This window comes from Xenopus laevis, chromosome 2L (genome assembly GCF_017654675.1).
Source record: "Xenopus laevis strain J_2021 chromosome 2L, Xenopus_laevis_v10.1, whole genome shotgun sequence".
In the NCBI taxonomy this organism is placed as follows: Eukaryota; Metazoa; Chordata; class Amphibia; order Anura; family Pipidae; genus Xenopus; species Xenopus laevis.
In genome coordinates this window covers 74,476,692-74,493,648 of record NC_054373.1, presented here as the reverse complement: position 1 = coordinate 74,493,648, position 16,957 = coordinate 74,476,692, and the positions used below count along the sequence as shown (strand labels likewise).

Sequence of the window (16,957 nt, the reverse complement as noted above, 5' to 3'; positions counted from 1 at the left end):
ATTTTTATTTGTGCACAAATTTGTTCTCTTTGCAAATTGTGTTACATTCCCCCTAAGTGTGTTCCTGCATTTCCTGTCACAGTGAATGTGACCTTTTTTTGGTACTTTAACCCTATGGCTACCTGCAATGTAGCATTTACATAACTGGTGGATACGATACACTGTACAAGAGATGGCTGGCAGAGTGCTCAGCATATTTCTTATAGCATTTGCCTTTTGCTAGGTACTCTTATGGGATGTAAAATAAGTGTTTTACAAATATCAACATTTCAAGAGACAGAAATAAAGCCATATAATGACGATCACATGAAAATTTTCAAATAAACAACTCACCCTTTATCACAGATAAAGTTAACCCTAGTCTTATATTTGTATGGGCCTTGTGTATCGATCCTTCCATTATTGAACTTTTCAGGATGCTCACACTCAATTTCTGGGGGGGAAAAATAAAGCTGTTATATTGATGTGTAGACCTCCATCACAGGTCATTGCGCCTTATCCTGTTCTTTCTGTTTTACAGTAATCAACCAGACCGCCACTCCTACAGCTGAGAACTAAAGGCAGCACACATACTTGATGTGTTTTTGCACTGGAAGTTTGTAACTAGACAGCACTGACATCCAATGAGATTTCTTTTTACACAGAACACAGGTGCGCTGGGTAGACAAAGTCTGAGCTATAGGAGACTGTCGTGACTGCAACTGGCTTGGTGGCTACTATGGGATTGACAGTTATAAGGCAGATGCTCCCTTGGGTTGCTTTGCTAAATGACCTGAGGTTTTGAAACAGGGTAGTGAAATGGGGGTGGATGGTAACCATAACCTATACAGACCTATTGATAAGCACTGTAGTCAATGCAGCATTTTCACCAGACCGCAAAGAATAAGCACATGTGGAAGGCACCTCTAATGTGGCACCGGAACACATTTCCTTGAACATTGGCGTATTGCTAATGTGGTGCCACCATTCAAAAAGGGATCCCGTTCTCAGCCGCAAAACTAAAGGCCAGTTAGTCTGACATCAGTGGTAGGAAAACTTTTCAAAGTGTTAATAAAGGATAACTGGACTTCATAGGAAATCATAATCCTATGAGTTTGTGCCAGCATGGTTTTATGCGTAATAGATCTTGCCAGACTAACTTAATTTCCTTTTATGAGAAGGTGAGCGGACCTTGATTCTGGGCTGGCAGTGGATGTGATCTACTTAGGCTTTGCTAAAACATTTGATACAGTGCCACACAGAAGGTTACTGGTTAAATTAAGGAATGTTGGTCTGGAACATAGTATTTGTACCTGGATAGAGAACTGGCTAAAAGATAGATTACAAAGAGTGGGAGTAAATGGAACATTTTCTAATTGGACCAGTGTTGTTAGCGGAGTTCCGCAGGGCTCAGGGGTGGCTGATTTCAATTATGATGGTAGACTGTCAAAGTTGGGGTTGTTTTCTCTGGAAAAAAAAGGTGCTTGCGAGGGGACCTGATTACACTTTACACTTGTAAAGTGTATACTTATATTAGAAGACATTATAGACAAATAGCAGGGGAACTTTTTATACCCATAAAGGGGATCACCACATCAGAGGCTACCCCGTCAGACAAGAGGAAAAGAACTTTCATTTGAAGCAGTGTAGGTGGTTCTTCACAGTGAGGGCAATAAGGTTGTGGAATGCACTGCCGGATGTTGTTGTGATGGCTTATTCTATTAATTGCTTTAACCCTTTTGCTACCAGCCGATTTGGCTGATTTGGTACTTTTATTGCCAGACCATTTTTGAACATTTTGTTTTCTGTCACTTTAAGGGCCTTTCCTGGAGGGGTCTTTTAGTTTACCCAGGAAAACAATAAATGTTTTTTTCAGGACAACATGATCTTTCAAAATATGCCAGCATTTTGGTGTAATTCCACTTCTGTAAAAAATATAGGCTTCTTAGTGTCTAATAAAATGAAAAAAATCATGTTTCACATATATCAGAAACATAATTTATTTTATGTATGAGAACACAGCAGATTTGGAAAGGTTTATGTCTTCTGAACATGGCAATACCAGATATATATAGTTTTAAGGAGATTTCTCACTTGTATAGATCAAAATCTCTAAGCAGTACACTACCAAATTTCCAAAGCACCTCTCCACAAAACGGCATACTTCTGATTTCATGGCCAAACATTCCACTAACAATAGGTCTACCCTAGAAAACTATCCATTATTAGAAAGAACAGATTCTAGAGAATCAAAAATGGGTAAATATAACTATGTACTCCAAATTACCAAATTGCAATTCTTTCCTAAAGTTATAATTTATTATAGAAATTGGTGAATTTTTTGAAAAATGACCTCAAAGCTTCCAATCTACAGCAACATATCTCCCACCACACATCATTAGGTACCAATGTAAAACACCCTAAATTTGAATGCCAGACTCCACTGAACAGTTTGATGCCTTATATGTATAGGTTTACCCAAGCATATGGCATATAGGGCCCCCAAAATTTAGACACCCCATTAAGCTATCAGTTCTGTAATTCAAGATACTGCAAAATCAACACATTTACATAATTTTTTTGGGGGGATGGGCAAAGGAAAAAAAAAGTACGTTCACCCCAGAAAACCATATATTTTGGGAAAGTACACATTCCCTCGAATCCAAATTGGGTATGCATGTCTTTCTATGCCAAAGCACCAAGCCGGAAACCTTTCCTACATTTGGCAATTTTGGTGACATTTCCAAAAATCACCTCAAAACTTACACCCTGCAGCATCTTATTTCCAACATACTATTAGGTATCAGGATAAATAAATAAATAAATATAGACGCCCAGGGTCTACTGAACAGTTTGATGCCCAGTATGCATAGATATACCAAAGCTGCTGGCATGTGCTGACTCCAAATAAAATTAATGCTTTTGAATTTTCTCCACTGTCTTTCTGCCTTCTGTGAAGAATGACGTGACTGCGTATTATGTGCCACAAGACCCTCCTAACAGCACACCGACCCCCCAAAATCATATATGTTTGTAAAGTACACATTCTGACTAATACAAAAGTGCAAAAAATGTATTTCTACTCCAAACTGTCATACTGCAAAACTACACTAAATAAAACATGACAAACAACAACGCAAGCATAAAACTGCAATAAAATAAAATTAGGAAAATCAATGAAATAACGAAATAACTGATCCAACAGCATGGTTAGTGGTCAGAATGGTTGATCTCATAGTCACGATGTGAAATCTACAGTTTTTAGGGGAAAAACAAGAAACAAAATGAATATATATATATATATCTAGCAATGGTGCACTCTGTAGACTCAGATACTACCTATATATGGCATAAATAAATAAATTAAGAAAAAGGTTGAACTTCATTGACATGTGTCTTTTTTGAACCTTACTTACTATGTTAACGGGGTGCCAGCACTGGTTATTTGCAATAGAAAGAAAGCTTGCGGCACTCACAGGGTTTAAGGTTTATTTAGCCTCAATCATTCGATCCCCCACAGGGATCTTCGTTAGGAGCAGTAAACAGACAAGTAAAAGGTTTTGCTTGTCTGTATACCGCTCCTGATGAAGATCCATGTGGGGGATCGAAACATTGAGGCTAAATCAACGTGAGTGCTGCAAGAATTCTTTATATATATATATATACACACACAGTGGTGTGAAGAACTATTTGCCCCCTTATTCTTTTGCATGTATGTCACACAAAATGTTTCTGATCATCAAACACATTTAACTATTAGTCAAAGATAACACAAGTAAACACAAAATGCAGTTTTTAAATGAGGGTTTTTATTATTTAGGGAGAAAAGAAATCCAAACCTGTGTGAAAAAGTAATTGCCCCCTGAACCTAATAACTGGTTGGGCCACCCTAAGCAGCAATAACTGCAATCAAGCGTTTGCGATAACTTGCAAAGAGTCTTTTACAGCGCTCTGGAGGAATTTTGGCCCACTCATCTTTGCAGAATTGTTGTAATTCAGCTTTATTTGAGGGTTTTCTAGCATGAACCGCCTTTTTAAGGTCATGCCACAACATCTCAATAGGATTCAGGTCAGGACTTTGACTAGGCCACTCCAAAGTCTTCATTTTGTTTTTCTTCAGCCATTCAGAGGTGGATTTGCTGGTGTGTTTTGGGTCATTGTCCTGCTGCAGCACCCAAGATCGCTTCAGCTTGAGTTGACGAACAGATGGCCGGACATTCTCCTTCAGGATTTTTTGGTAGACAGTAGAATTCATAGTTCCATCTATCACAGCAAGTCTTCCAGGTCCTGAAGCAGCAAAACAACCCGAGACCATCACACTACCACCACCATATTTTACTGTTGGTATGATGTTCTTGTTCTGGAATGCGGTGTTACTTTTACGCCAGATGTAACGGGACGCACACCTTCCAAAAAGTTCAGCTTTTGTCTCGTCGGTCCACAAGGTATTTTCCCAAAAGTCTTGGCAATCATTGAGATGTTTTTTAGCAAAATTGAGACGAGCCTTAATGTTCTTTTTGCTTAAAAGTGGTTTGCGCCTTGGAAATCTGCCATGCAGGCCGTTTTTGCCCAGTCTCTTTCTTATGGTGGAGTCGTGAACACTGACCTTAATTGAGGCAAGTGAGGCCTGCAGTTCTTTAGATGTTGTCCTGGGGTCTTTTGTGGCCTCTCGGATGAGTTGTCTCTGCGCTCTTGGGGTAATTTTGGTCAGCCGGCCACTCCTGGGAAGGTTCACCACTGTTCCATGTTTTTGCCATTTGTGGATAATGGCTCTCAATGTGGTTCGCTGGAGTCCCAAAGCTTTAGAAATGGCTTTATAACCTTTGAAATTTAACTCAGGTGTGATAAACCACAGTTAAGTTATTTTTTAACAAGGGGGGCAATCACTTTTTCACACAGGCCCATGTAGATTTGGAGTTTTTTTTCTCCCTTAATAACGTAAACCTTCATTTAAAAACTGCATTTTGTGTTATTATCTTTGACTAATAGTTAACGGTTTTTGATGAGCAGAAACATTTAAGTGTGAGAAACATGCAAAAGAATAAGAAATCAGGGAGGGGGCAAATAGTTATTCACACATATATATATATATATATATATATATATATATATATATATATATATATATATATGTATATATATATATATATATATATGTATATATATGTATATATATATATATATATATATATATATATATATATATATATATATATATATATATATATATATATATATAGTCCAATGATAAGGGTGCACACCAGGATTTGGTAAATTAAAACTTCATGTTTATTAAATAAATTTAAAACAGGAACCGACCAGTTCCTGTTTTAAATTTATTTAATAAACATGAAGTTTTAATTTACCAAATCCTGGTGTGCACCCTTATCATTGGACTATGAATAATGCAGCTTTTCTAGGGCAGCACCCAGGTATGTGTTTTTTTAACCTTTAACTAATGGTGTGCGCTAGGACCTTGATTCTGTATATATATATATATATATATATTATATATATGCAAAACTGCAACAAAAAAGCCAGAAAAGAAAAAGAATAAAGCTAACTTAGTAAAATGTGTATTGTGTACATGAATGTGTGTGTAAAATAAAGGCCAATTACTAAAATGTCACATTCTGAAGTCCAGGAGGGTCCTTGGAATCCATGGGGGGTCCTATAGCAGAGTCCACGCAGCAGGAAGAAGCAGGCTGGCTGGAAGAGGCATGAAGAGACGCATGCAAATGAGCAGACACTGTCTGCATAATGGAAGGCGGGTCCTGCGACAATCACGTCGCATGACCCACGTGACGGTCCCTCTGCTCATTGCCTAGGAGGTTGGGAGGTTGGGACAGCACCGGAGCCCTCTGCAGAAGCAGCAATTGCTGCAAATGCAGAGAGGAGCCCTTTACAGCCAAGATCGTAGGTATTACGTGCTTGGCAGTTGGGGCTTTTCCCTGGAAGAACCTACGTTCTTGGCAGGTAAAGGGTTAAGAGTAGCTTGGATGATTTCTTGGACAGACATAATATTGTGATACAAAATTCTATAGTTAGTATAGATATTGGTATATATAATTCATGTGAGGATATGGAGGGGTGTGTGTATGCTTGATGGGTTTCATTTGAAGGGGTTGAACTTGATGGACTTTGCTTTTTTTCAACCCGATTTAACTATGTAACTATTTAACTATTAGTTTCACAGCCAACATTGATGAATGTTCAATCTCTTTCTAAGACCTCACATTAACTTTGTCCAGACTTTCAACTACCACATACAGAAAGGATACTGAGAGCAATATGTTACTACACAGCATCTCCTGTCATCCTCAACACTTGTAAGACAGTATTTCTTACTCTCAGATGCTTTGCACATTCTTGTTACTATGTGCGATTTGGCATTCAATTTGTGAGCTTGGCAACATCTGGAACGCTGCATTAGTTCGTGGTCAACTTGAATGTAGTGGTTCCGTTACTACGTTGGCGAACCAGCCGATATCCATAAAGTTACACAGCCCTACAGTTCAATGCACTTTGATGCAGTGTGGTCTTTGGCCACCACAGATGGATTTAGGTGCCCTGTGATAGCACCTGTTGACCAGCCTGGCATTATAATATATTATAATATTATTTTTACAGTACCTATACAGATTTTGGGAATGTATGCTCTTATCCTTTGGGCTGCATCATAAATATTACCTGGCAATTTGCTAACCCCTTGAGGATGGTGTGTATGGGAGTTGTAGTACAGCATTGTTTCATCCTGTCCACAAAATGACAATTTAAAAAAAAATTTAGGCAAACATTACCTTCACATACAGGAGGATAATTACTCCATTTTCCATCACGTTGACACTCTAGGTAACTTGTTTTTGTTGTATATCTAAGAAATAATAGATTTAAAAAATGAAGTGTTACTTTTCAAATAAATCTATTTATGCCCACTTAACTAAACCTTCCTTAGGATACTTACTGTAACACTAATTGTACCTCTTTGAGCAACTGACAGCAGGCAGTACATGTACATTTTAAGACCAGGATAGTTGCCAATATTTTATAGACATGGTCAAGGCCAAGTCTATATAAAAATTTAATTTTTGGCCAACTAACTACATTGAAAATATGTTTTATTTTGCACAGCTCATTTATTTAGTTTTTATGTGTATTCTGAACAATTGCTTTAAGAGGCAATTACCGTAGTTACATCCATGTTCTACCAGTCCAGATATGCAGCAGCACTATTTCAGTTATAATGAGGTACTATCCAAGAGCAATTATATATATATATATATATATATATATATATAATATATATATATATATATATATATATATATATATATATATATATACATACACACACACACATATATATATATATATATATATATATATATATATATATATATATATATATATATATATATATATATATAAAACTTTAATTTGTTATTGCTTATATAGTGAAAAATTAAAACTTGTTTTGTGGGGAAAAAAACAGCACAGGACAGGAACACAGGAATTCTTAACCTAAGTGTTGGGACCCAAAAAGAGTGCTCGTCATCTCTTTTAATAATTCTTTCTACAATGAAAGAAAATAATGAGCGTCTTCGGGCTGATTCAATCAAATCACAGCAACAAGAATGCAGCCCCCCCCCCCCCGTACACAGGCAGATTAGCTGCTGAATGGTCTGAATCGGCAGGTTAAATCAGGCAGGGGTTGTTTCAGTCTGTGGAATCAGGCATAATAATAATAATTGTATGATTTTAAAAAAACATTTGTATTATAGTGTTTATGCACCTTGATACCTAAGCCCTACTGAATAAGTTCATGTCAAAAGGTGGGGGGGGAGCATTTTCCTTATAAGGACAAATTTAGTAAAATGCAAACTGGGGAACCCTGATTCACGGTGGTTTGAGATTTTTAACAGTTATTAACAATTTCCAAACAGGCATTAACATTTTTGACAGCCATGAAAGTGTTATATACATTTTTTATTTTATAAAACAAAAATGTGTCAGTTTGTCAGAATCTTTTAAATTCTGTTTTAAAGGGTGCTAGAGCTCAGTGGCAGTGCTAATCTTAAACATACCACTTTATTGTAAAGATCGAGAGCTGAGGTAAGGAACTTGTTAATTCTAAATGGAATACTATTTTTTTTTAATGAGTGGTAACCATTTTTACCACCTTCACAACTCATCCCCTTACTGCAGATGTGACTGTGGATTCCCACACTTTTCACATATTTTCAGGGCAGCCCCGTCTTATATAGATGAATTTATAGAAAGAGATTTATTGGTTAACTTGTTGTTGCCAGAGGGGCTTCTCAAATTCTGTGCAAAGTGCAACAACAAATATCTATGCAGCACAAACTCAGTAATGACATGACAGCCAGTGTTTGTGAACTGATTGTAAAATGTACTTCTGCTACACTTGGCAGTCAAGGCCCTGACTTTAAAATCTTTTCAAAACCCACCAGATTAGAATGCCATACCTCCCAACTGTCTCATTTTTTGTGGGCACAAAAATGGGCATGGGCAAAAAAATTCATCTTTTTGTCCCTCTTTCTATTTCCAAGATGTTGGGAGGTATAGAATGCTAATTAGAAAACATATAGCCAAATAAATTATGCAGGACTTATTTGACTAGCTGCAACAATTGAAACCAGTAAAATCTCATACACATACTCTTATAATAAAAGCAGCTCTGCTAACCAAGTTGTCAGAAAAACCATGAATTTTTGTATGCAGCATCATGAAACATGGAAGGACCCTTGCCATTTTTGTTTAAAATATCATTCATTAACCCTCTGACTCCCAACGACATAGTATCTATATAAGTGGCAGAAAATTTACACTGTGCCAGAGATGTAAATTCCATTAAAATAAATAGGTACGATGTAATCAAAGTACGGCTGCTTGCAGTGTGCTAGGTATATTACTTACAGCATTTAGCCTTAGATGGGTACTTTTATGCACTGTAAAAGGAAGATGTTTTACAAATATTCACATTTCATGAGACAGAAATAAAAGCTATATAATGTTCATCACATCAAAAACTTCTCAGGTATGTATAGAACTCACCCTTCATCACAGATAATGGTAACTCTAGTATTATATTTGTATGGGCCTTGGGAATTAATCCTTCCATTACTGAACTTTCCAGTATGTTCACACACAATTGCTGGGAAAAAAATAACACAAAAACAATAGGTTTTGCAAAAATTCCTACAAGCATAATCTTTTACATTGAACTGGTCTTTAAATGGCAAGTCAACCCCAAAATAAAAATTTGCCTAATAAAAGAAAACATAATTCTAAGCAACTTTTTAATATACATTTATCAAAATTTTCAGTGCCTTTAAAATTATTTGTAAAAGCAATTGCTGTTGTGAGCAACATTTGCTTAACTCTTCGTTGTTAATTTTTTAAACAATATTTCAAAAGTCTTCGTTCCCCAGCAAAGACAGGTCTGTTAAGGCTTGACTTACATTGTCAAATGGCAGAGAATAGAAAGGGACAGACAAATATTGCTTTTAATAGCAATACATATACAAATAACTTAAAAACCATCAAAACTTTATAACCAATGTATATTGCAAAGTTGCTTAGAATTATGTTTTCTTTTATTAGGCAAAAATATATTTTTTAGGTTGACATTCCCTTTAACATAATGCACCCACAAAAACTTTGGCAAGACAGACAGTTGTATAATGAAGAACTTGGAGACTAAAGAAATGATTTAATTTTTATTATTGAATTATTTTTTGTTTATCAGCTGGCCAGTATGGAATCTGGTTACTATGTTAGGGTCAGGAAGTATTTTAAATAAAAGACTGAAGAATGAATAGGACAGAACCGCAATAGGCGGATAAGTAATAGACAGTAACAGGGACATCATAAGATGTGTTTGTGAGCAGAAGCACTCATATTTCTCCCTTTACGCCCTGGATGACCAGAATCTAAAGATGAAGTGGACTAGAAGCCCTTTATGGACATCTTTGGCTCGCAGGCCCCCACAGCAGGCGAGTGAGTGAAATAGAGGACCCATGTGCTATTTCAGCTACTATTCAATCACTTTTATAAGTATGTATTGGGACCATTCTAATTTCCTCAGAAGTATAAACACTTTTGGTAAATTGCTTACTGAACTCCTTGTTTTTTCCCTTACAAAACAGGGAAAAATCAGAGATCAGATCACTAGATGCCATTATGATAACAAAAACACAAATTCATGTTAATTTAAAAAGGATATTTTCCCCTGCATAAGTTGTACCCACTGTAATAGCATAATCAAGGGAGAGGTCCCATCCCTACAAAGTTTCTCAGATTCAGTTACAGTCTTATGCTACTTGTATGTCCAATAATGTTGTGTACCTGCCCCAGTAATTAAAATATTTCGGTGTCAGGCTGAGCAGAATATGAACCCCTATTATTGTGAATGTAATGCCCTATAAGGCCTTATACGGTATTAAAATGTTTCCCAATACGCCCAGTTTTTTTTTTACTATAGGATTGTTATCTTGTAAAGCTTTTTGTGCACTGAAAAAATCATCTGCCAGCTCTTCAAGATGAATGAAGATGAATGGTTATTCACAATTGTATAGATATCAGTAAGATAATACCTATATAACTACAGATACATACGTTCACATGATGGTTTCAAGGGAGACCACTGAAAGGTTTCCCGACAAGTTATTGTTGCCTGAGTTTTTGGGCTGAGTCTGTAACCAGGCAGGCAATCATATTCCAAAGTGGTGCCTACAAAGAAATGTTTCCTAGATGAGTATTCTTCTTTCAGCTTTGAAAACTCAAGTGATGGTAAGGTACAGAATCCTGGTGAAGAAAACAATAATGAACAATATCAATACCAAAACATTTGCATGAAACACCTCAAAAAATATTTTGTCAATGGGTATATAAGAAGTGAAATGTTTTACTACACAGGGAAATATGTTTAACACAATCTAAACTACTTCTTAATGGCTATAAACCACAAATCTTTTTGATATCACTATGCCCCAATGTAAGCCCCTGCTGGTTACAGTATATATGCATAATTCCAACTGATCTGCACTTGAAGTAAACACTTCATATACAGATTATAGTACTACTAAGATAACATTAAGGGGCAGAAATATCAAAAATCGATTTGAGAAAAAACGCAAACATCAGTATATATTCTCCAGTTTTGTTTTGTTTTTTAAACTTTGAATTCCCAATTTATTAGAAAAAAACTGAGAAAGGCACCAGACAACAATTGCCAAGTAAAAGCTGGCAAGCTTCTATAGAAGGAATTGCATCTTTTATTAATTTACATATTGTTCCATTTAAGTGCCAGTGGAATTTTGCATTTAATTTGCACTAAGCCTACTAGACAATTTTTTTCACATTTTGTGCTCTCTCGATTTAAGGGCATTTCCCGGGGAGAGGAAAACTATACATCTCAGTTGCCAGAGATTTTGTGTATTTCTACTTCTGGAGCAAGATTTAGAGCTCTAAATAGAAAAAAAATTATACCAGAAAGATGTTTCATTTTATGCATGAAAATTCAGCTGATTTGGAAAGCTCGAGTGTCTAGAATGTGCCAATACCAGATATGTATAATTTTATGGAGATTTCTGAATAAAGATCAAAAATTCCCAGCAGTAAATTACCAAATTTTCAAAGCACTACCAAGAATATTGCACACTTTACATTCCAAAGCCAAGGAAATCATATATTTTTGAAAAGTACACAATCTGCCAAATCCGAAACGGGTAACCATGTCTTTCTATTCCAAAGTACTAAACATCAAAGCTTTTCTCAACTTAGCGATTTTCTAAAAATTTATGAAAATTCAGAAAAATCACCTCAAAAATTTCAGTTTGCAAGTGTGTATCTCTGACATAGCATTAGGTACCAAGAAAAAACATCTTAAATATGAATGCCAGGTGTCCACTAAACTGTTTTATGCCCATTATGCATAGGATTACAAAATAATCTGCTGTTGACAAACTGGCAATCTGGGCAGCTAAGTGGCAGATGAGATTCAATGTTGATAAATGTTGGAATGTAAAAATATCCAAGCCACTTATACCCTTACTGGGACTACACTAGGCAAATCCATAATGGAAAAGGAACTTGGGAGTCCTGTAGATAATAAACCTAACTGTAGCAAGTAATGCCAGTAAAATGCAAATCAGGTCTCTCTAATGCTTTATTTACCAAAAGGTCCTTCCAGCTGACACAAGGTCAGCCATTCTGATTAAAAGAAAGGCGTTTCCGTCTAAATATTTGGAAGGGTTTTATTTACAGTGAGAGCTTTGAAGATGTGGAATTCTCTCCCTGAATTGGTTGTGCTGGCTGATATATTAGATAGCTTTTAGAAGGGGTTGGATGGCTTTATAGCAAGAGAGTGAATACAGGGACTGGTCCGATTGCCATTTGAAGTCAGGAAGTAATTTTTCCCCCCTCTGAGGCAAATTGGAGAGGCTTCAAATGGGTTTTTCTGCCTTTAGCAGTTATGCAGGATATATATATATATATATATATATATATATATATATATATATATATATATATATATATATATATATATATATATACACATATACGAAATCCAAAGGTGCACTCCGTTAACTTAGTAGAAACCTGGGTGCCAGCCAAATATTTGCGAAAAGTATCGACACTCACAGGATGTTTTCAATGCAGGTAAATTGTGTATTTATTCCACTCAACGTTTCGATTATGTTTTGTTTGTAATCTCCTGACGAAGATCCCTGTGGGGGATCGAAACGTTGAGTGCAATAAATACACAACTTACCTGCATTGAAAACATCCTGTGAGTGTCGCTTCTTTTCGCAAATATATATATATATATATATATTTATATAGACTTAAAAATGTTGAACTTGATGGACGTGTTGTCTTTTTAAACCTAACTTACTATGTATGTTACTATATTACCAGGGACCTATAATGAGACTACATTTTCATCCCTTGAGTTATTGACATTTTTATGCAAGACTACTTTATTTGCTTTAGACACCACAGAATGACACTGCCTGGAATCAGACAACTTGTTATCTAAAAAAAACAAAAAAACCTAGATCCTTTGAAAATTATGAAAACCCCCAACACACTGCCAAAGTGCATAACCTTGCATTTATTAACATTGAACCTTTTTATCCAGTTTGCGGCCTAGATTTTACAGTCTATTCAAATCATTCTGCAAAGTAGCAATATCCTACATGGAACTTAAAATTCTGCACAATTTAGTATCATCAGCAAAAATCGAGATGATACTTTCAGGGTAGGACTACATGGACGTTTTCGGAGTGATCCGACGCGCTACAACAAAACGCATGCAACAGACATAAGGTAAGAGATAGAAATGTCGAACGAAGTCGCAGCGTCGGATGCAGACGCTGCAAGAGTAAAGAGAACAGACATAAGTGTCGAAAACAGCTTGGCAATTCATATAAATCTTGTCAGAACGTCATCTGGCAATGAAAGATTTAAGGTGACTTCTAAAATGAAATTTTAGTAATAATTTTGAATAACATAACTGCATTAACACTTACTTAGACATTCGGGCAATGGTGGATCCCACTTATTTTCAACATTGCATGTTATACTTTCAGATCCATTCATCATGAAGCCTTCATTGCATTTGAAAGACACAGCAGAATTGATGTGGTATGGACCTTGAAATCCTGAAATCTTAATTGCATTTGGAACTTTTGGCTCTGGGCACTTAACATCTATAAAAAGAATACATAACTAAAATGTTATCAAACAAAATATTATTAGAACTTGAGTTGACCAGATTTTTGCCCATTGTTTTAATAACAAAAACCATATATTTTTCACGAATAATAGACAAAAAGAATCTTCAGCTCAAGCTCATGTAGAAGAAGGAAGCAAACTTTAAGGGAAATATATTTAAGTATATTAAAATATATATATATATATATATATATATATATATATATATATATATATATATATATATATATATATATATATATATATATATATATATATATATATATATAGAGAGTTCAGAGCTGGTGCACTGGACAACCAAACAATTACCTGGGTGCTGGTTATAAACAGCATACAAACGGAAGAATGAAACCGCACTCCTAGGTGTGCGGTTTCATTCTTCCGTTTATATATATATATATATATATATATATTAAATTATATATTAAAAAGTAACCTGCGAGGGCGTGGTCTAGTCACTGATGTGAGAGCACGCACATTCTTGAGCTCCGCTGCAGACCCAGCTAATAACCCTGCTAAACCCGCTTTTCTTGCATCATTGGTGAGCTGGAGGAATCCACAGAAGAGGCCCAGCCACAGAGAATACTAATGGGCCAGAATCGGGCACAAAAAAGGGCGTCGGAGGCGGCAAACCACTTGGAAAAATTTGCCCGCGAGACTCCGCAAGATGGCGGCGGTAAGGCCCAACAGACCAAAGGCCCTGCCTCGCGCCTGAGTGCGCCGGCTGTGCAGCCTGACGACAGTAATGGCTCGACTTCAGACTCTCAGGAATCCTCTGCAGAACCGACGCTGAGAGACATAATGTCGGAGATACGATCGGCGAATGAGGCATGTACCACGCTTATTAATACAAAAACGGATGAGATAAAAATTGACCTGTCGATCATTAAACATGACATGCAAAAACTGCGGGAAAGAACGACGGCGGTCGAGTCTCGAGTGAGTACACTAGAGGATTCCTGTAGAGAATTGCCAGAGCAGTACCAGGCGGTGAGAAAGATTATTGAGGACTGCCATAAAAAGTCTGATGACTTGGAAAACCGGTTACGCCGGAGTAATCTACGATTCATAGGATTTCCAGAACAGGCTGAGGGTTCGGCAGCGGAAACCTTTATCGAGACATGGCTAAGGGAAACCTTTGGAGCGGAACATCTTTCCGCCTCCTTCGTTGTAGAGAGGGCGCATCGGATACCAACTAGGCCGCCACCCCCGGGTGCGCCTCCAAGACCCATGATTGCGAAGCTGCTGAATGCCCGGGATCGTGATAAAATACTCTCCCTGGCGCGAGTGCAGTCCCCCCTGAGATTCCAGGCTGCCACGATTTCCATCTACGCGGATTATTCGATGGAGGTGCAGTGTCAGAGAGCAGGATTTCAAAGTGGGAAAGCTCGTCTGAAATCAGCCGGCTACACCTATGCAATGCTATACCCGGCTAGACTACGCGTGCAAGCGGACGGCCGCACCTACTTCTTCACTTCACCTCAAGAGCTGAATCACTGGCTCGACGCGCAGGGAGCTCGTGCATAATTCTACACCGTCGGGATGTGGGGCCGCTCGGGTGGATCTCCAGGCCCATGTGAGTACTGTGGATTACAAAAATTTTTTTTTGTTTTTGCCCTGGGGGTCCCTTCCTGTAAGGCTACATGTGTTATGACTCTGGGGTGGGGCGGGTGCAGGCCCGGAGCCCAATATGTCTACCTGTTGTTGCTCTATGGAGGACCAAGCTGCTACTCTTCCGCTGCTACAGGTCAGGTGCCTGTTCTAGACTCGGCTAGATATGCGTGGCACTGTCATTTATGCAACCAGTGGAATGGGGCCCCCAGGGGAAAGTGGGCGCTTGTGTTCAGACCATTGGGTCTGCGGCGGATCAAGATGGGAGCTCATTGGATACTACAGTTCTATTTTTTCTATTTTCATTTCTGCCTGTGAGAGGTTTATAGCCGTTACTCAAGGCGTGGCTTGACTGTCCCCTAATCTAAAGTTAGCATTGTGTTGTTATGGGTTTAGTTCTTCCTGCCGACACGGTGGTGGTAGAAGGGGTGGGGGGTATTACTCTGGTTGGGGTGTTACGTAGTGCACTGTTACCGCACAAATTTGCTACTACTGTTTTTGCATTTATTTGTTTTACTCAAGGGAATGCTATGTTTCTGAACCATGCGCAATCTGTATACCCATGCTTACTACAATTTATGAGGGAAGATGGCTATGAATATCACTAGCGGGAACGTGAGGGGTTTAAACTGCCCCATTAAGCGCAGGCTGGTCATGGACTGCTTGAAAAGGCACAACACGTCCATTGCCTTCCTACAAGAAACACACCTGACAGGGTCTAAGGTATTAGCATTGAAAAGGCCTTGGGTAGGCTGGGCGTACCATGCCTGCTTCTCTACACACTCTGCGGGTGTGACTACGCTAATAGGTAAATCAGTCCCGTTTAGATTTGACAGCATTAAATCTGACCCAAAGAGTAGATTTCTTTTGGTGCATGGGTATATTTACAACAGTGAGATTCTCCTGGCCAATATTTACATTCCCCCTCCCTTTGATCCAACTGCCTTGCACTCCCTGGCCGACCACTTAACTAAATATCCGCATGCTTTAGTTATAGCTGCTGGCGATTTCAACGAGGTCATGTCCCCTATCTTGGACAGGCTGTGGAAGCACACTGACAGGTCTCCGCCAACTTCTACTCGCCTCACTAAAATCATAGACTCTATGCCTCTGATTGACATCTGGAGAGTGGCCAATCCAGGTAAAACTTTATTTTCCTGCTATACAGCTTCACACCAAGCCCTCTCGCGAATAGACATGGCCTTCATTAATACTAGGGCACTTCCGTTTGTCAAGTCCAGTGGTTATCTCCCTAGGGGTATTTCTGACCACTCCCCTATGCAGCTTAAGTTAGAATTGCCACAAAAAATGGAGCGACCCCGACCCTCCGTTCCCCCGGTGTGGTTAAACATTTTGGACAACTACAAGCAGGTAGAGGGAACTATGAAAGATTTCTTATCACTGAACGGTGACTGTGAGGTAATACTTCCCCTTTGGGACTCCTTTAAGGCGTTTGTTAGAAATTCCATAACCTCAGAAATAGCTGAATACAAAAAGCAGTCCAAGAAAGCAACTCAGGTGCTAGAGGAAAAAGTGCTAGAATGTGAAAGCCAGGCAGCCGCACTCCCCTGACAATCTTAAAATGCTACAGGAAGCGCAGGAAAAG

The 16,957-nt window shown here is 38.0% G+C and overlaps 1 protein-coding gene across 4 annotated transcripts in view; it reads right to left on the bottom strand.

The window, feature by feature from the left end:
- LOC108708165 (complement receptor type 1) overlaps positions 1-16,957 on the bottom strand; it is a 119,831-nt gene that overhangs the window by 37,393 nt on the left and 65,481 nt on the right. For all 4 annotated transcript variants that reach the window (XM_041582056.1, XM_018246573.2, XM_018246575.2 and 1 more), the window contains exons 8-12: positions 13,536-13,715; positions 10,618-10,806; positions 9,055-9,154; positions 6,780-6,853; positions 334-433 (exon numbers count right to left, since the gene is read on the bottom strand). In XM_041582056.1, the coding sequence (XP_041437990.1) occupies positions 334-433; positions 6,780-6,853; positions 9,055-9,154; positions 10,618-10,806; positions 13,536-13,715 (643 nt within the window). The remainder of the gene's footprint in view (positions 1-333; positions 434-6,779; positions 6,854-9,054; positions 9,155-10,617; positions 10,807-13,535; positions 13,716-16,957) is intronic.